This window comes from Oryzias melastigma, linkage group LG9, assembly GCF_002922805.2.
Source record: "Oryzias melastigma strain HK-1 linkage group LG9, ASM292280v2, whole genome shotgun sequence".
In the NCBI taxonomy this organism is placed as follows: Eukaryota; Metazoa; Chordata; class Actinopteri; order Beloniformes; family Adrianichthyidae; genus Oryzias; species Oryzias melastigma.
The window spans coordinates 31,132,789-31,153,427 of NC_050520.1; the positions used below are offsets into that span (position 1 = coordinate 31,132,789).

At 36.9% G+C, this 20,639-nt stretch overlaps 2 protein-coding genes across 2 annotated transcripts in view; both read right to left on the minus strand.

Annotated features, from left to right (window-relative positions):
* The window catches only part of vamp8 (vesicle-associated membrane protein 8 (endobrevin)), a 10,115-nt gene extending 2,519 nt beyond the window's left edge, over window positions 1-7,596 (minus strand). Inside the window, exons 1-2 of the mRNA XM_024275689.2 lie at window positions 7,211-7,596; window positions 2,474-2,635 (exon numbers count right to left, since the gene is read on the minus strand). Coding sequence (XP_024131457.1) covers window positions 2,474-2,635; window positions 7,211-7,225 — 177 coding nt within the window. The 5' untranslated portion in view covers window positions 7,226-7,596. The remainder of the gene's footprint in view (window positions 1-2,473; window positions 2,636-7,210) is intronic.
* A 338-nt stretch (window positions 7,597-7,934) lies between these two features.
* Window positions 7,935-20,639, minus strand: ncaph (non-SMC condensin I complex, subunit H). Its single transcript, XM_024275688.2, has 18 exons — window positions 20,485-20,639; window positions 19,327-19,549; window positions 19,131-19,221; window positions 18,938-19,030; window positions 18,415-18,532; window positions 18,137-18,279; window positions 17,769-17,958; window positions 17,538-17,620; window positions 16,010-16,203; window positions 14,868-15,013; window positions 14,649-14,755; window positions 13,455-13,574; window positions 13,091-13,198; window positions 10,830-10,976; window positions 10,538-10,648; window positions 10,330-10,400; window positions 10,148-10,223; window positions 7,935-8,807 (listed from the first exon to the last, which is right to left on the minus strand). Exons 2-18 carry the CDS (start codon window positions 19,542-19,544, stop codon window positions 8,745-8,747), a joined length of 2,079 nt encoding a protein of 692 aa, XP_024131456.1. The 5' UTR covers window positions 19,545-19,549; window positions 20,485-20,639; the 3' UTR covers window positions 7,935-8,744.

Genomic DNA, 20,639 nt, shown 5'->3' on the forward strand with positions numbered 1-20,639 from the left:
AGTCCAGGCCCCAACCCAGCCAGAGGAGTAGCACCCGCGCCGTGCCAGGAGGGCCATCGCGAGGCCCTACCCCTATAGAGAGCCACCCAACCCCAGACGGGCCACCCACCACCACACAGGAGTACCGAGCATCCCCTCGCCCCACCCCAGGTATGAGCCAGGGTCCCCCAAGGAAGACCGGCCGCCACGCTCCAGACAACAGCCTGCCCCCACCCAGGTGAAGGACACCCAAGAAAACAGGTTTAAAACAAGGCCCAACCAGGCTCGCCCACTGATGGAATTTTTGAGAGGCCCAGTTGTCGAGAACAAGGACCAGAACACGCACCACCAAGACATGGACACCCCCGGGCGCTGATCCTCTGCTCGAGGTCTTAAACCTCAGGGATCTCTCTCCCTCTCCTAATAGTTTTGAATGCCAAGGCTGCGCAATCACGTACACCAGGGGTGTCCAAAGTCGGGCCTCGAGGGCCGGCCTCCTGCTGGTTTTCCAGAAACTCTGCCTTATCTGCTGTTGAGTATCTGGATCAGATGTGTTTAGCCAATAAGAACCTTCAATGGCAGGTAGGTTGGAAAACATGTAGCAGAAGGCGGTGTGACAAACCGTTAAAGATCTATCATTGTGTTCATGCTCTCACTGACCCAGTTGTAGCCTGGTGTGTCTGCTCATTCACCAAATCCAGTAAATCAATCGACAGTGCAGTTTACCTTCGTCAAGTTGAAATTCATTCTGGTCAGAGCTTGGATTTCCTTTTTTTTATTATAACCATTTTAATTTTAAACATTAACCCTCATAAGAGCACATTTTTGTAGCAACATGAAAGATTAGGTAAATTTCATTACAACCTTGATCTTACCAGTTTCAGTCTGAGTAGCAGCCATACTTTTGTTTTTATTCCTGAACCATATTTCTCACTCAATCAGTTTAAGGTGCAGCGGCTTTTTCTGTAGTTAAAACTGGTCAAAGATCACGAACAGATCAATTTAATCAAAGCTTAACTCAGCAGTTTTAGAAAAACATCTCAAAAGAAATCCAAATTATTGAATGTTTTCTTTTAGGTGTTTGGAACTTACGATTGTGTTTCGAGTGATAGGTGCATTGTGTATTGTAATTATGAATAATAAAAAGGCAGGACTATTATTCCAGAATAAAACAACTTAAAATTAAAATAACTTAATATTTCACTACAAAAAATATATTTTGTCAAATGTATACAAGTTAAGAAATGGGCGGAAGGGGGCCACTAATAACAATAAAATAAAATGATCTGGAGGGCCGGATCCGGCCCCCGGGCCTTGACTTTGACACGTGATTGAGAGATTCTCCCAGAACACACTATTGCAGGAGCTGGGTCTTGAAAACAGACACCTCTAGCAGTACTTCTGCCTCTCTGTGGCACAGTTTGTTCAAGGAGGAAAAAATAAAAACCAAATTAGATGAACTTTATATCTCAATGCAAATAGGGAAAAATACTTAAAGTTCTGGAGGAGAAGGATCAAATTCTCCTTGTTGGTTTGGGACTTCACCCAATGATCACATCAACACGTCTCAGACCAAAGCTCCTGATTGATTGACATGACTCGAGTACTACAGCACAATTTAGATTTTTTAGCTCTAAAACATCACACTGCAATGCCCGGAACGCATCGCTGCTCCATGCCTGATGCTCAAATTGTGCCACAGGACCTCTGATCCCATGTGTACATTGACTAAACATTAAAGCTGTTTTCTCACTTGAACTGTGCTTGATGTGATGTAGCTCCGGGTAGAAAAAAACTCAGGAAAATAACTAATATTTCATAAATAATTTGTTTCTTAGTGTTCCAAAGGTAATATATGATCATATATATGGATATAGTTCACTCTAAAAGACTTAAGAAAATCATGGTATGACCCTTTTAAGACTCATCAGTAAGAGTAATTTATTATATCAACCAGCTCATGAAGTTTTAGTTAAAAAAAATAGTTAAAAAAAGTAAATCCTTTAGTGTTTCAGAATCGGTATCAGTCTTTGTACAGCACATATGTTCATAGATCACTAGAAAAATGTCCCAGCCTCACCTAACGACTCTAATTATGACTGAATGTTAGTTATTTACACCTTTTTAAGCTCCTGGCTTTGTAACTTTTTTATGGCTGATTGAAATGGACAGGAACTGAAATGAGAAACGGGCAAAGCCATCAGCTCCACTTGTGCTGTATCTGCTTCAGTAAAATCAAAGCTTTCACCACGGGCGGCGAGACATCCGAGGCGGAGACACCTTTCCTTAATGAGCTCCTATTCATAAGGAGCAGCTGGAACAATGTCTCGCCAAAAAGCAATTTAAAGTTTACTTCAGGGACAGGAAAAAAAGCTGCACTCTCAGTGTTGTGTAATGAGACAGACTCTGTTCGCAGCTCCACAAGAGTGTTTTCACAAAGCGACACCCACAGGAGCACAGCACCGACTCCACCAAACCCCAGGGCAGCACTGACCCCCGCTTGCAAATCCTCCGTCTTGCCCATGAGGTCGTCCAGCCTCTCTCCTCGGGCCAGGATCCGCTCCACGTTTTCCGTCATGATGTTCTTCACCCCATCCACCTGATCCTTTAGATCAGAAACTTTGTCCTTTGGAGGATCCGACAGATCTCCTCGCTCCTGCGATGATGTGAGGAGAGACCACAGTTAGCTACACTTCACATCTAATCACGTTGCTATGGTTACTCATATACGTTTGTATAGCAAACCCATTATTCCTCATCTCCATCTATTGTCCTCGGCTTTATAAAACTACACAAAGTTTGTTAGAAAGTATATTTTAAACGTAAACTGAATCCTAATTTAGACAGAACTTAAAGTAAAACTGTTTAACTGGACTTGAACTCTGTGTTGATGACAGAGGTCTGATTACACAGGACATTATAATGAATTAAGACATTTGATTGTCAAAAAAATTGAAAAAAACACCCAAGAAAATAATTTTGAACATTGGAACTGTAGGACCTATCAAATTTGAAGACGCTCTGCAGTAAGTATGTGGCAGAAGCTCTGTGTGCGGTCAGGCTGTGGAGCTGCTGCAGCTCCCATCAATGCTCTGGGATGCAAGGCGTTAACTCATTATTTAACTCCAACCTTTATAGTACTGAAGCTTTTGGGGGTTTTTTGCAACCAAAATATTTTCTGAAATACTGAGTTTTTAAGTAATAATTAATACATTTAAAAACAATATTTAAGGACCCACTAATAGAGGACATACACAAAGTATTTCAGAGTATTTCTTGAATCTTGAGCAGATAAAAAATTAGATCTCAGTTCAGTCAGTTGTGACTAGTTCTGCCACAAGCGATTGTTTTAATAGTCGACTAATCACAGGTTATTTTTTTCCAATTAGTCGACTAATCGGGTCATTTGCAAACTTAATGTAGAGCACACATCTTGACCATCATTAGCAAATCGATAGCTGAACACGCTGAATCTGATAGCTAAGAACGCTGAAGCTGACTGCTAAAAATGCTGAAGCTGATAGCTGAAAACGCTGAAGCTGACAGCTGAAAACGCTGAAGCTGACAGCTAAAAACGCTGAAGCTGATAGCCAACTAAAATATTAATTAAATGCCAAATTACCCCAAAAATCTGAAAAAAAGCCTAAGTTTGCCTAAACAGCTAGCATGTTGCTAAAATATTAGCTAAACTCCAAAATACCCTAAAAACTAAAAAAAATCCTAAATTAGCCAAAATAGCTAGCATGTAGCTGAAATATTAGCTAAACTCCAAAATACCCTAAAAACTAAAAAAAATCCTAAATTACCCAAAATAGCTAGCATGTAGCTGAAATATTAGCTAAACTCCAAAATAATCAAAAAAACCTCAATAAATACCAAAATAGTCTAAAAAGTTAGCAGAATGCCATTATAATTTCCAACTTTACTACACTCTGACTACATATAGTATAAAGTAATGACTAATCAAAAATTACATTAGTTGTCGACTATTTCAATAGTTGACTAATCGAGGCAGCTCTAGTTGTGACATAGAAACTGCGATGGGCGGGCCAAAGTCAACCTTCTCCGCTCACTTCTGGTGCATCCACTTATATCCACTTATATAGACAAATAGATCCATGAATGTCTTTGTTTTTCTCATCTGAGCTGGAATCTGGCTCTAAGCTGTACAGCTGGATAGCTCAGATATTGCTCACCATTTTTATTGCACCGGTAATTGTAGATTGGGGTTATGAAGGGCTGTGAGAGGGGAGGGCTATATATCCCAGATATATAGCACTGTGATAATTACAGTCAGAAAATATCTGTTTAGTCCATCATAATCTGAAGTTTTCCCAAGACGGGAATAAAAAGCAGAGTGTTACCAGGCATATATATATATATATATATATATATATATATATATATATATATATATGTATATATATTTTTTTTAAGTTAAAACCTGCTACAGCGTTTTGGACAAGCAGTTTCAGAGTCAGTGAATGCACCGGGACTGAAGTTAACACCCTCATCCATTTTGATTGGTCCTTGGTGTTAGCCCCGCCCCAACGTGCCACAAAGGGGTCAAAAGTTTTGAAACTGAAATTTTCAGATACAAAAATGGAAATAAATAAATAAATAAATAAATAAATAAATAAATAAATAAATAAATAAACAGTTGAAAGTGAAAAAAAATTTTGAAACTGAAAAAAAAGCTTTGGAATTGAAATTTTGTATTCTGAAACCTAAAAAACACATTTTTTAAAAAAAATTGTTTTGTTTGGGTTTTAATTAATATTTGCCCTAATTTATGTCCATACTAGTTTAGCTTAAGCTCAGTTAGAACATGTCATTTGCTAAAACCCCATTATATTTTAATCTTAAACATTGTGATTTGATTTTTGTGTCCTGAAAGTATGTAGGAAAAAAAATGCATTTTTTTCCCCAATTTTTGTTGATCTTATAAGTGTTTATAGAGGTACTACAAGACAAAAGGAAAAACTAAAGCTAATGAAAACAAAAATAGAAGAAAACGATGTTTTGGTCCTAAGCATGTCCGTCATTTAGCCATTTTCACCACCAAAAACTGAAAATATAAACACATACATTATTGAAACTTTAAAATCATCAAGGAAATGTGCAAAAATCAGAGTAAGACATTTACAATGACGAAATCAGCTGCATTTTTACAAAAGTTTTCTTAGACAAATACTTCTGTTGACATGTCTGGAATCAGCTGGGACAGTGAATTCCGAGTACTATTTCACACAATTCTCAGTGTGATTTCTCTGCAGAAATGGATAAAAAGTGTGTTTTCTGCAGACACAGAACAGGGACTTCCACGTCCCACGAGTCAGAGTCGGCCTGAAAACAAAGCCGTCTCTAGGAAACGGCAGGTTTACCAGCATCTCCGCTTCCTGATTCATATCCCTCCTTCCCTTCTAATCCTCCCTGTGTTTTCCCCGTAAGCTCGCCCTACATTCACATCCCAGGCCTTAACATCAGAGTTTTTACAAGGGGTTTAGTTTTACATCTTACTCATTTGATTATAATCTTGTTTAATGTAATAGCTGCCAGTCAGTGAACCCATTCCCTTTTTTCTATCCGCCACCACTGAGACCCAGTGAGCCTCACTGAATGGCTGAGAACTATCAAATAACATTATTCAGAGAAAGCAAGCAAAAAGCTGAGGACACACGTCCATGCCGTGCTGTGAATTTAAAGTGGCTTTGGTCTCCAACGGAAAACTTGACAACTAGCACAAAGATAGGATGTTATATGATGACACGGTCAATACATGTAGAGTGTTGATATATATATATATGAAACAACTGTAGAAATGTGTAATAAAGATGCAAATAGGCTTTTGGTGATTTTATATTCAAAGCAGAATGAAATCCTGATTATCTAAATTGTATTTAAATGTGAAAGGCTATAAAACAGAGAGTGCACTTTAGGATTTACTCTATGCTGACCTGTGTGTGGATGTTTCTGGCATGAATGCGCATCCACACACTCGATTAGCTAAGGCTATGTGTTACTAAATTATATTTAATGAACATGACTGAAAATGGTACCTTAATAAATCTACAGCTCGTATCAAAGTCAAGGCCCGGGGGCCGGATTCGGCCCTCCAGGTAATTCTATCCGGCCCTCCAAATCATTTTATTTTATTATTTATGACCCGATGTTCTCTTGCGCTTCTTTGTAACTCGTATAATTTTGACAAAATATTGTTTTAAGAATGGTAAAATATTGAGTTTTTTTGTTCATTTCTTCTAGAATAATGTTTCTGCCATTTTATTATTCACAATTATGTTAAAAAGTTATGGTTTTAAAGTTTTAAAAATTTACATTCTGTTAGCTTTTAAGACTATTTTGGCATTTACTAAGATTTTTTAGGCTATTTTGGAGTTCAGCTAATATTTCAGCTAAATGCTAGCTGCTTTGGCTAATTTAGGGTTTTCTTTTAAGGATTTTTTTAAGGCTGTTTTTTGAGTTTAGCTAATATTTACAAGGTAGCCGTTTTTGGCTAATTTAGGCTTTTTTCAGTGTTTTATAGGATATTATGAAGTTTATCTTATTTCTTAGAGTCATGCTAGCTGTTTTGGCTAACCGAAGTTTTAAAAATGTAGTTTTAGAGTGTTCAATAAATGTTTATCCTGTTTGGCCCGCGACCTAAGGTGTGTTTTGCATTTTGGCTCCCTGTGTGATTGAGTTTGACACCCCTAATCTAGAGAAACTGTAACTGTATTTAAAAGCATATAATGTAAAAATTAAAAAAATAAATAAAATAAAAAAAGAGAGAGAGAGAGAGAGAGAAAGCTCTTAACTTTGTTCAAACCTGGGATTTGTGGTTTAAGAGCGTTGGCGTCAAAATTTAAACAAAGACTATAGCCTATATTGAAGTTGGCCGCGTCATGAGGCAAACAGAGCCCAACTTTTACGAATCTTTTATTTTAAAAAATCGCAGCTTTGAAAATTTACAAAAATACGTTTGTCTTTCAGGAATCTCTTTACTTGTGTTTGTGCTCGTCTTGGGTAAAAACTTTCCATTATATCTATTAAACTAAGCTAATACCTCTCGGGCAACATTAGAAACTTTTTCAACAACAAATACAAAAAATAGTAATTGAAATAATTCAATTAAGTCAACCCCGGTAAAATAATAATTTAATTTTTGTAGGTAGTTTCACCTGTTGCATGACTCCAAACAACGTCAGCCCTGAAAACAAGTCTCGGTACTTACCGGATCAAAGTCCATCTTGCTGGAAATTATGTCCCCTGATCAATAATCAATAATGACTCTTTTCCCGAAGCGGATCTTGTAGCTAAAACCGTTTAAAAATACTTAGTTAAAACTTTAGCTTTTTGCTCTACCTAAACGGAGACGCGCTCCTGACTTCTACTTCCTGGTCCTATTTTTTTTTTTTTTCCTCCGGTCACTGAATTCCTCCGCTTCAAGAGGTCGATGCGCCGCAACACAACCGCTGCTTCCGCTCTTTGAAAACAGAGCGTAGAACCCAAACGCGAGAAAGAAAAAGTGCAACAGTGAAATACTATCATTATTTTTTTAAGAATACGGATTATATAAGGAATTAGATTTTGCTAGTTTATCAGAGTACTAAACTAATATAGAGAAGGAGCCCTATAATGTATACTTATAAAGGTGTCTGACTCTTTCCCCTCCATTTTAATAAAATGCGGTCATTAACATATAGATTAATATAAATAGTAGTAAGAAGACGATTATTTTTATGTATTGTTTTACTGAGAATCGTATGGTATTTCTAGAGAATATATATTTTTTTAAACTTTGATAATTAGGTACAAACAGGAAGTGCTTTTATTTTGAAGCCATGACTCGCCTTTGTAGCTCGAGCCTTCCTGCTCCCATCTGAGGGTGTTTCCATCTCTTGTTGGATCTGAGTTTTCCATCCGATGAGTCACGAATGTTATTTCTTAACGTACATTTTTTTTTAGATTTCTTGAAAGATTTGGTTATAAACAGAAACACTGAGGAGATGCATGATGGGAGAACCACTTTCTCAAACTTCATTTACTCCAAGGGTTTTTAATTCTATAATTAAAAAATAAACATTTTGGGACACATTGCACAGTTTAGGTATAATATTAGAAAAAACTGAACCAAAGCACATTTCTACCATTACATTAGAAGGGTTTACTTTGAAAATGTAAAGTAAAAACACAGTTAATATCAAAGTTTCTGTATACGATTAAGATTAAAACTTGACTGGTCCAGACAGAGGACTGGAATGTGACTTTTCCTCAGCTCCTCCTTGTTCTGTATCTCCTTAATGAAAGAACGTCATCTGGTTTCACATGCAGGCTACGGTCTCACCCAGATGACAGCATGGACCCAGACAAACCGGTTTAACCTCTCAGGGCAGGAGACAGCAAAGCTGCAACTTCATACTATAAACAGGCTAAAAAATATGCTGGGATTTCACACATTTTGCCCAAATTTAAGAAACGAACTCAACAAAAGCACCACATTTATGAAAAAAAGCATTTCATTTATTTTGACAATACCGTAGATATTTTTTGAGCACTGGTTGAAAAGTTATTTTATCTACACAATATTAAACCATGAAATAGTAAAAAGTTTAAAAAGGTTGTCTCGCCATTATGAGGGGGAGAAAAGCAGATTTAATACTGGTGCACAATGTGCTAAAAAACATGTATAAAATCTGAAATTTAAATAGAAAAAGATTAAATTCAAACAGAGGACAGAAAAAACAGAAATCCTCCTGGATTTCTCCTCAGTGGCCTCCTTGTCTGATGATGATGTCAGACATGTCATCAACTTTGACCAGCTCCAAATTCTGTAAAATAGAAGAGGAGAAATTCACTTGTTACAGGTGTAGAGGTACAGCTTCAGATGTTATTTCCTGTCTGTTTTTTATAGGAAAATAACAGGTTATGTTGTGAAAATACACAGCTTTTATTAAAGTAAAATTTTTAAAGCTGAAAGTTGCTCTTAATAATAAAATATTTAAACTACGTTAAACTAAATCATTGTAAAGATAAACAGGATTCATTTAAAGGCATTTGAAGTGAACACATTTTAAAAGTAGAGTAGGAGTGATGACGTGCCTGTCACTATCTTATAAAAGCAAAGTGATCGTACAAACTGATTAGATATTTTCAGAGCCTCGAATACAGAACAGATCATTTTACTTTCACTTGGTTTTAAACTTTTTTTCTGGGGTAATTCTTATGAAAACCTTGAACCTTTAATAATTTTGCAAAAATTATCATAAAAAAATCATTAGGAATAATGCATATGGTACAATGAGCACACCTCCAAACTATTTCTGAAGTCAAGAATAATGATATTTAAAGATTTATGTTCTTTGCAGACACTGCTGGTAATGTTTGAGGCCAAAAATGTTATGTTGCCATGTGGTTTACAAAATCTTTTTGTTATAAAAGAGGGAAATAGTAGAAGAAATGATGACTTTAAAGTACCTAAAGTAAAAACTATTTAAACACATTACTATTTCCTTTGCCATGGTTAAAAAATGGAATTCCCTGGATAATGACCTGAAAAAGGATTTAAGTACTGATTTTAAAGTTTAAATGTAAAACGAGATGATTGATTTGTATGCAGCATGATGTAAATATTGTGTTCCTGTTTGTATTGCTTTTATTACAGGTTTTAATTAATTGTTTTTAATTATACCCACTCATTTCGTCATCTATTTGTTTCATATGAAATAATAAGAATGGATTAATTTATAAGACTTCTTCTTACTCCTGTTCTTACTAAGTAAGTTGTATGTATTGTACATTCTAACTGAAAAGAACAAAGAAATAAATACAAATTTGTCTATTTATGATTAGCAATAATTATGCCAAGAAGATGACATCATTTTTCTATTTTTCAAACAATTTATGACTTAATATCTTAACCAGGTTTGATATATCTATGTATTCTTTATTTTGTGGTTTTATTGCTTGAAATAAACAAAAAAAATGTGTTTCATTTGAATTTATGATAAGATGTAAAGTAGGACTTAATTTCTTATTAACTTAATCAAATCTAAATTGTATTCTGGAAACTGTATACCGTGTGGTCTAACAGTGTTGCAGATGGATTATAGTACGGCGGTTCTTGCAACAAACGTCAAGTTTAAAAGCCAGAAATTGAAAGTAACTCCACCTTTTCATTAGCCAGATGAAGCAGAGCCACAAAGGCCAGCGGCACCGACAGGTTCTGAGCCATAACGCTCGGCAGTCTGAGGGTCAACAAGGAGGGAGGAGCACGTTTCAATACACGTTATCCTCAAATCAAAGTCACATTTTACTCTACAAGATCTATGAATCTGTTGCTCTTTGGGTAACCTTTGAAGCAGCGTCTTTGTAGTCTGACTGAAGACTTTCTCCCCACACACATCCTGAGTCGTCTCCTTCACCTGTAGACAGACAGAAACCAGATGAGCGCAGCCGCCCTCTCTGCAGGCCGTCCTCGAGCACTAATGCCCCACACTCAAACTATTCATCAACACGATAATGGAGATGAACAAAGTCAGGAGAAAGAAAGTAAAAGCACCTGCTCTCTTTTCTCTGGGCTTTCTGTTAAAAGAGTCCACATGCTGTTCTTCAGCTTCTTCATATCCATCTTCTTTGCTGTCTTGGCGTAATTGATTTCAATCTTGTTGACCTAGACACACAAACAGAATAAAAATCGACTCCATACTGGCTTTATTTTTCATCACTGAGATTCACTGAATTAAGTTTTAATGCCAGAGGAATTATAAAGTGTCAAACAAACTAAACCCATTATGTGCTCTTGTGTTTGTTTAACCCAAACCAACACACAGATAACATCCTGCATGACTTACTCTGTGAGGCTCAGGTACCAGCTCGTCCTCCCCGTAGGTGGACACGCCCTCCAGGCCTTGTGAGGGTGGAGCTTCACTACCACCTGAAGGCTGGATGTCATCTGAACCAGTAAACCCCTCAACATCGTCGTCATCACTCTCACCACCCTGAAGCAGAAGACAGAGCAGGAGATGACACGAAGGAGCAGCTTCAAGAGATTATTTCCCATCTAAAGAGTTCTCTTTGAACGGCTTTAGTGGAACCTGTTGGTGTAGTGACAGAGCAGAACAAAGTCACGTCTCTTCAGCTCTCTCACTCTTGGTGATGTGGCAGCAGCTTTGTAACAGCCGCAGTTTGAGGTTATGAAGATACTTTAAGGCGTTGAGGTTTTAAGATGACACAGCAGATTAATGCTGGCTGAAGAGACACTCATGAACCTGAAGTTCTAAACTGCACATTCACACACATACAAACTTTGACATTTGCAAAGATCGGGGTGACAAACTCAGTCGCAGAAGGGGCCAAAATCCAAAACACACCTTAGAACAGGATAAACATTTATTGAACATAATAAAACTAAATTAAAAAAACTTTAAAACTGTAACTTTTTAACATAATTATTAACTAGATGTATACCATTACCTGCAATAATGCTAGTGTGAATGCTGGAAGCTGAATTTGGCGGCTGAAGATGCTGAAATTGATAACTAAAAACACTGAAGCTGACAGAAGAAAACAATGAAGCTAATAGATAAAAACGCTGAAACTGATGGTTAGCTAAAATATTAGCTAAATGCCAAATTAGCCTCAATAACAAACAAACAAAAAAAACTCATGTTAGCCAAAACACCTAGCATGCATATAAATAGCTATGCTTCAAATTAACCTAAAAACCTGAAAAAACCCTAAATTAGCCAAAACAGCTAGCATGTAGCTGAATTATTGGCTATATTCCAAAATTGCCTAAAAAATCTTAGGAACTGCTAAAATAGTCCAAAAAGCTAGCAGATAGTATGTCAGCACTCAGACACCATGAATAAAATTATTGTGTGGAGGTTGTTAGAGTAAATAGCATGTTAGAAAGAATGAAGCTTTTTGATACTTTTTCAAGAGAAAATGTGTAAAGACTTCAGGTGGCAAAAATACATGATATTACTTTAAGGGGATTCTGGGAAATGAAAGCACAGAGTCGACTTTCTCCTCACTACCCTGTGTACTGAATTAAATGAAACTAAATACGAAATGCTGTGTGACAAATAGCTTTGTTTACTCTACAAACACGGCGCATACTGTGTACATACCGTCATGGTGTACCATTTCATGCAAAGCAGAGACCGGGGACTGAACCATTTACCAGCTGAGCTACCAACTTTAAAAGCAAATGAATGTGAAAAAGCTTACAAATAAATCTGTTTAAGTTTGCCTAAAAATGTTCAACTTTGAGAAAGAAAAAAAAAAGTTTAAGTTTAGTTTCTTGTATCTGTTTCTTCACTGTGATCTGAGAACACTCTCTCTTTACAGCAGGAGTGTCAAACTCAAACACACAAGGGGCCAAAATCCAAAACACACCTTAGGTCACGGGCCAAACATTTATAGAACACAATAAAACTAAAATTTAAAACTGTAACTTTTTTAACATAATTATAAACTAGATGGAACCTAGAAATTCTAGTGTGAATGCTGCAAGCTGAATTTGGCCGCTAAAGATGCTAGTGCTGATAGCTGAAAACGCTGAAATTGATAGCTGAAAACACTGAAGCTAATAACTGAAAACGATGAAGCTGATAGCCAGCTAAAATATTAGCTAAATGCCAAATTAGCCTAAAAACAGACAAACAAAATCAGGTTAGCCAAAACAGCTAGCATGCAGGTGAAAAAAATAGCAAAAGTTCAAAATATCCTAAAAAACAAACAAAAAAAGGCCCCAATTAGCTAAAACAGCTAGCATGTAGCTGAAATATTAGCCAAACTACAAACTAGCCTAAAAAATCCTAGTAAATGTCAAAAACAGTCCAAAAAGCTAGCAGAATGCCATTTTTAAAACTTTAAAACCATAACTTTTTAACATATTTATGAATATTAAAAGGCAAGAATATTATTCAAGAATATTTTACTCTCGATAAAATTATATTTTGTCAAAATTATACAAGTTAGAAATGACCGAAAGATAACATTGGGCCATTAATGACGATAAAATAAAATGATCTGGCCCCTGGGCCTTGACTTTGACACCTGCTTTTCAGTATTTCTGTAAAATGGATAATTAGGACAGGTCACAGACCTGGAGGCCTGGGCAGAAGTTGGCCGTGTCGTTGGCGTTGTTGTAGTCATAATCGCCGATGCCATCTCCAACTTCTCCTGACAGCCTCTTCTGACCTTCTTGACACAACTAGAAAAAAAAAACACAGATGAAGAATTCATTTGTTATTGATATTTAGTGTAAATGTTCATGTCAACATTTGGTGAAAATAAAACTGGCTATGCATCTATGGTTTTAAAAAAGTGTATTAATTATATTCGTTCTATCATATTACAAAAAGGACTTAGGGAACTGTTGAGTAATTTTTTCAGTAAGTGCTACCCGAAAAGTCACTTTTCTTAAAACCATATTTGACATTTAATCTGACATATTGGTTAAATCTCACCGAACTGGAGGGCTTGAGGCTGAGCTGGGAGAGGGTTTCTGGTGGAAACTGGAAATCTGTTGGTAAAGTTGTTTTTTTGTTGGAGGCACTGAGCGCAGACTTGACATTTGTGGTGGCTGCCTGTGAGGAAAAAACAAACAATCAAACGCAAGAAATGAAAATAACTATGCAAGTTCCTGTTTCTAAAACATTAGGCACAAAAATTTTAATAATTTAAGTAAAATAACTAAAATGGCAACACCCCCCCTGACCAAACTTTTATGTCATACAACATCTATTAAAAATCTGGGACAAAAACGTTTGCCAAAAATAACTGCAGTTTGGTACATTAATAGTATCACACATGTGTGCTGCACCACGACTCTTTTCCAACACTTTTAGAATGAATCAGATTAAACAAAAATAAAAACTTTTTTGGGGAAAAAAAGAGCAGCTAGAAATAAATAAAAAAGAATCACTCCTAAATCTTGTTTACAGACCGTAGACTCATCACTTTAATGGAGAAAGTGTCATATAGGACTGTTTAAATGCTGTTCAAAAGCTACACCATTTATTAGAATATTAACTAACCAGGTGTGGTTAAATTAAACTGTTGAACTAACATCTTAAACACAAACATCATTAACAGGGAAAAAACCCTGCAGTCACGGTGGATGTGATGGCAGCTGCATCAAAGGTAACCTCACAGGTCCAGCATGCAGTGCAACAGTTACAGCATCAAAGACCCACAGCAACTCTGATGCTTTCATGATTCATATCATTGAAACGTACCGAGAAAGGCCACACCTGACCTTGCTATTTTTAAAGTATTATACTCAAAAACAAGCAAAAAAGGTTATTTATATATAAATCTGCCAAAATAAATGGATAAAAATCTACAAAAGCTTCAATTTGTAACACTTGGACCTTTTAAATGTCAGATTCTCTATGGAATTGTGGTTATGCCTCTTCCACCTATCAGGTTTCAGAGCAGACTTTGAATCTAAAGTCATGTTCACACCAGGTCCAGCCACCAATTCCTATGTAATCTATGTAAACGTGGCTTCCGTATTCAAAACTTTATTAACAAACAACATAATATAACAACAAAGTGAATGTCTCAGGGGAAATTAAAATGTGTACAAGTTGTTTTATTTAGCATTAGTGTAACATTAGTGTAAACACAATTGCCAATGAAGGAGGTCTTTTTTTTACCCTTGTGGTGCGAAAGAAGGTGTCAAAGTTGACGTCATCACCGAAGTCTATCTCAAAAGTCTTTTTGGGTTTCCTTTTTCGGGTCTCCTTGTCAGGCAAATGATCCACTGCAGCAGAAAAAAAACAACCTGTGGTCACTTTCCACAATCCCAGGAAGTAAGCATCCACACTCTAACTACAGGTTTAAGCGTAGTTAGTGAAAGCGTTTGCATCACCCACATTTGTGCTTTGGTTTGAACTGCCAGTACCCAGGCCCCGCCCACGTGGCCATGGTCCTCGGGCTGAAGTACGAGTATTCTCTGGGCTGAGAAGACAGTTGTAGGCACATGGTGGAAATGTCTCCTTCTCCGATGGGAATCACATCCCTGTAGGAGAAACATAAAACCAATAGTTTGTCAATGCCAACGGCAGTCTATGTCAGTCATCTGCTGGTTTTATACTAAAAGATGGAAGCATTGCAATACAGTATGTTGTACAGAACAGAACTTTGGTATTGACACAAATGATATACTTTAGTAGACTGGGTTAAATTCATATATTACACCTTGATTTGCTGTAAACTCCATTTGAAGAGATAAGTGAACCAAAGAAAAGATCTTCTGCAGTTCTACGTCTTATCCCCATCATGGAGAGCTAGCGGTAGCATTAGCATAAATTAGAAGAAGAAAATCTCAATTATCTTCATAATCAAACAAGCAGCATTTAATGAAGAACTGTAACCTTCATCTAACTATGACCGGGTGGCCAGAGGGAAATAATCCACGACTCCTTTAGTATCATCCATACAATTTCGGGGAAGCAGCTGTACAGCATTCTGCAGGAGGAAAACTGACATTTGTACTTTGATTTGTGAACCATCTAAGAGGGGAAAACGAATACAACCAGGTTGGACATATTTAAAATAAATATTAAAAAAATTTCGGTTACAATTAGTTAGGTTGCCTTTCATAATTTACAGAAAATTCCTTTAAACGGCATTCAGCAGTCAGCTTTGCCGTTCTAAACCCGAAAACTGGAAGTCATTCTGCACACTCGCCATTCTGTGACGTCATGTGAAAAGGGTCTATCATCAAATCTTTTTAAAGTACTTTTATTTTAACCAATTAAAGTTTTTGTTGCTACAGTACTTTAAAAGTTAGAGTTTCATCGTGTGTCACACATATGGGTGTGTGAAATTTATTCTCATTTGACTCATCCCCTGGAGGAGAAACCGGAGTCTTCGACCCAATTGTGGATCTGAACCAATGGTCTCCCAGTTTGAGGGCAGACACTCTCCCACTAGGCCACTGAGCCTGCCCTTTCCCGGCCTTCTGAGCAGAGATCAAACCACCTTTGATCTGCTGTCCTTTGCTCGATCGTACCTTCCTTTTCCAGAACCGGCTGCCTCACAACCCTCCTTGTATTCCTGAAATCCTTCCTGACTGTCAGCTGGACCCTCTTCATAATCAGCATCAAACTCTGGGCCATCATCTTCCTCTAGCTCAGGTTCAGGCTCAGCGTTCACATCAAACGCGTGTTCACCTTCTTTCATCTTTTCCAGCAGCTGATTCATGGTCTGAAAGTGGAGAAGTAAGAAAGGGACGATGTTATTGTCTCTATTGTAGTTTTTGGAAGTAGATTGGACCTCAAATTTAAACAGGAGAAACACAGCAGACTGGTCTTTTCTGGTGTTAAAAGTCAGATGAAGAAAAATATTAGGATTTAAAGTGAAATTTAAAGTGAAATTTAAGACGGCTGTAATACATCGTTTCAACCTGTAGAGGGCAGCACACAGATGGTTTTAGACTACAATTTCAGGAATTAAACAAGTTTACTTTAAATTATCAAAAAATTGGCAAGGACACACAGACAGCACGTTAAAAGTCCAATTAATAGAGGTCAACAGACAAAAAAGTTTATTTAGTGTTTGGTTACCCTTAAACACATATTTATAGGATCCACAGTCATTCACCCATGTCATATTTTAGACCAGGGGTGTCAAACTCAATCACACAAGGGGCCAAAATCCAAAACACACCCGAGGTCACGGGTCAAACAGGACAAACATTTATTGAACACTCTAAAACTATATTTTTAAATATTTAAAACTGTATTTTTTTAACATAATTATGAGCTAGATATATACCATTACCTGCAATAATGCTAGTGTGAATGTTGTAAGCTGAATTTGGTCGCTGAAGATGCTGAAATTGATAGCTAAAATCACTGAAGCTGATAGCCAGCTAAAATATTAGTTAAACGCCAAACAACTTAAAAAATATATTTAAAAAAAGCCTAAATTAGCCAAAACAGCTAGCATGTAGCTGAAATATTAGCTAAACTCCAAAATAGCCTAAAAATCTTAGTAAATGCCAAAATAGTCCACTCAGCTGCAAAATGCTAATTTTTAAAACTTTAAAACTGTAATTTTTTTACATAATTATGAACAATAAAAAGGTTGGAATATTATTCCAGAATAAATTAACCTTAAATAACTTTCAATATTTTACTCTCCAAAAAAAAATATTTTGTCAAAATTATGCAAGTTTGAAATAAGAGTATGGTAACATCAGGCCATAAATAAAAATAAAATAAAATGATCTGGAGGGTCGGATATAATTACCCAGAGGGCCGGATCCGGCCCCCGGGCCTTGTTTTCACGTTTTAGACACAGCTTAATTTTATTAAAAATATCGTAGTAAAATTCTGTTTGCAGAATCATCCTACAGTTCTGTCTTTAATATAAATATATACAGAAGACTGGCTAAACTGCATTTGTTTTGAAAATTCATTCAATTGTAATTATATTAAGGTAACATTAAAAAAAAATACTCAAATGATTCCAAATTAAAAATATGATTATCAATTGTATTAGAATAAGAAATGTTTGTGTTGTTAAATAATTGTGACCTGTTCAGGGTTCCAACTCGTGAAGGAGAAGTCTTGTAATGAGGGACAGATGGAGCTTTTCTCCTGACACCGCTGCAATCCAGCTGCCAGAAACACAAACATAAAAAACACACGAGAGAGTAAATATCTGGCAATCAGTAGAACTAAGGCAAACATAAATCTACAATAAATAAAAGTAAAAAAGAAAATAAATAGCAACACATAGTTATTTTTTGAAAAAAAGACTTGTACCCATGAATGGGGATGCAGGAATGCTCTGTGGAGCTGGAGGAGAGAACGATGGTGAGGACTGCAGCAGGATCAGGTGAGAAGGAAAGAGCAGCTCACAGCGACTGTTCTCGCTGAAGAGAACAGACAAGAAGACACCCGCTGTGCTGGTCTCATCAAAGGATGAGGCCATCCGCTGAAACATGGGGTCCACCTGGGTGTGCAACAACAATGGTTATTTTATGTAAGAAGTACAACTACAGAATTATACAGGAAAAAGATGAAATCAAAAGACAACCACAACAAAAGAACAGAAACGTGTTTCCATAACAACCAGATGATACTTAATGCCAATCACAGGTTTAAAAATGTATGAAAGCATCCCGTCCTACCTCACACTTCCTCTCAGATTCAGTGCTGTTGATGTTGTTCAGGTTCTGCTCCACCGTCTTCTTAGGAGGCCTTTTCTTCTTTGGCTGCTTTGCGGTCACCTCCTCCCCATCGTCATCCTCATTCCCAGCTTCTGCTGCATGAGCTGCAGTTTCACAAAGGGACAAAACCAGATAAAACTCACTCTTTGAATATTTTTTTTTATCATTTCAAAAAACAAAAAGGGACTAAAACTTGTTTGGAATGTTAACTACACAGCACGTTGTGATGGAAAGCTCACCTTCTCCTGGTTTGGTCTCACCTCCGAGACCCCCCAGCACTCTGTAAGCATCAGCATGAACAGCATCCACCCTCACAGCATAGATCTTTGTACTGGCATCTAAAGTCCCAGCTGCCACCTTTACAAAAGCAAAATCTCAATTAGGAAGCAAAACAGGACATTTAGTGACTCTATTTTGGGGTCAACATGAAAGAAAATCAGGTTTTTAACATATTCTTTTTTTTTCATGACAAAGGACATATATAAAGAAAATTAAGCTTATCAAAACTCAAAACTGTACACCTGGATAGCATTGATGTTGCAACACCAAAGTCAGGTTGAGATAATAAGGGGCTGTAACTAGTGGGACATAATCATAATTCAAAGACTACTGTGAACACTTTAACAAAAGCTGATCTGAGTGGGTCTTTAAAGACAGTTCTGTAACTCTTAGATTGAAAAATAAAAGTCTAGTACAGATCTCTGTCAACATTTAATACATAAAGTAAAGATTGCATATGGAATCTTATAATCAAAAACAAACCTTAAAGTTAGTCAGTTCAGAGTCCTTCTGCTTTAAAATATCAGCCATGTAATCAATCAAATGCAGACCAAAGGCATTTTTTGTGGTAATTTTCTGAGAAGAAAAAATATATAATATTTCATGAACCAATTAATGACATAATGACTTCATAAATGCTTAAGTGTATGAATATCAACACTACCCAAAAACTTACATTCTCTGTAGACAGTTTTATGCAGGTTGAATAGTGCTCTGAAATCTGAGCGTTTGACAGCTTGGGTACGGCAGCGGGAGTCCCAGCAGCACTGATATTGAACATAAATAAATAAGTAAGAGCATCCTCAATATTAAAAACCTAAACAGCACTCAGGCTGACTTTTATTGTGCATAGGTTTGAGTTAACCGCAGACCTGTGAGATGCAGATTCAGTGAAGGAAGAATCGGTGGCAGACTGAAGGTCGATGACTCTTGACCTTCTGCGCTGGCGCCGCTCCTGCTCATCATCATTGCCCGGAAAGGCTGACAGCAGTGGGGTGCTGCAAGCTGCAGGAGACAGACCCTTGCCTTTTAGGGAAGTGGATGGCCATCCTGGACGCACCCGGGATGCAGGTGTGGAGGCGGCACTCATCGTAGCTACAGATGCAGAAGAGAAGGTTCCAATCAGACAAAACCATGTATAAGACAAAAACTGAAAAGTGAATCTCAAAGCAAATGTTAAGCGTTATGCTAGTCTGTTTTCATACTAATTCAGTGTTGATTTACTTTTTAACCCTTTACCTACACAAATAAGGGGGAAAAATGTATTTTTTGTCCTGCTTATTGCCATGGCTAAGCATCAATTATCAACCAGAATTCTTTTTTTTTGTTTTAATTTTTGGAAAACAAGAAAAAAGTGTAACTTCAATTTCTCTTTAGGGGCTCTGTACCTTGGGGAGATATATACACAATATATTTAAAAACATGTTTTCTAAATGTTTCCCACTATTTGGTTGAGCAGGCAGTTAAAGGGTTAATGGTGAATACTAAACTATGTGCAGAATAAGAAAAAAAAATCAAAACAAAAATCATTCGAAGGAACATATAGTTGACATTTCTTTTGGGGAGAAGCAGTGAACCTTATTTTGAAAAATGAAAAAAGAAGGATGTCAGACTTTATTTAGACTTATTCAAAACAAAAGGACATTTTTTTAGACAAAATATTGTTTAAGCTGTGCGGTGTAATGAAAAAATACAATCTTTAAACACACCTTGTTTAGTAACATCCACAAGACAAACTGATGTAAACATAAGGATAAAAACGAGAGTTAGTAGCGTAGTCAAAAGTAATCGTTCTTTAGTTAACGTAATGGGAGCATAAAGATGAGTTTCAGAGTAGCTTTGATTAGAAATTTTGTATTTTTTAGTTGAATGAACTCCTGTTTGTAGCGAAGCCAATAGAGGCAAGGCGATAAACATGCTAACGTAGCATGTGCTAACTGTCCCGGCAAAATAGCTAAACGTTAGCCTCCCTGTGCGCGAATTCATCATTAATGTCAGACAACAAACAAAAACGGCACTCGTAGACTTACTCGATACACCCCACTTGGCGTAGAATATCGCAGTCCCGGTGCGGGTTTATTAGTAGGGTTTTGTTTAATAGAAACAAAGCTAGACGCAGCGTTCTTTCCTGCTCCGTGTTTGAATTTTTGCGCCGAACGGTTTACGTATTCAAGCGCTACGTCAT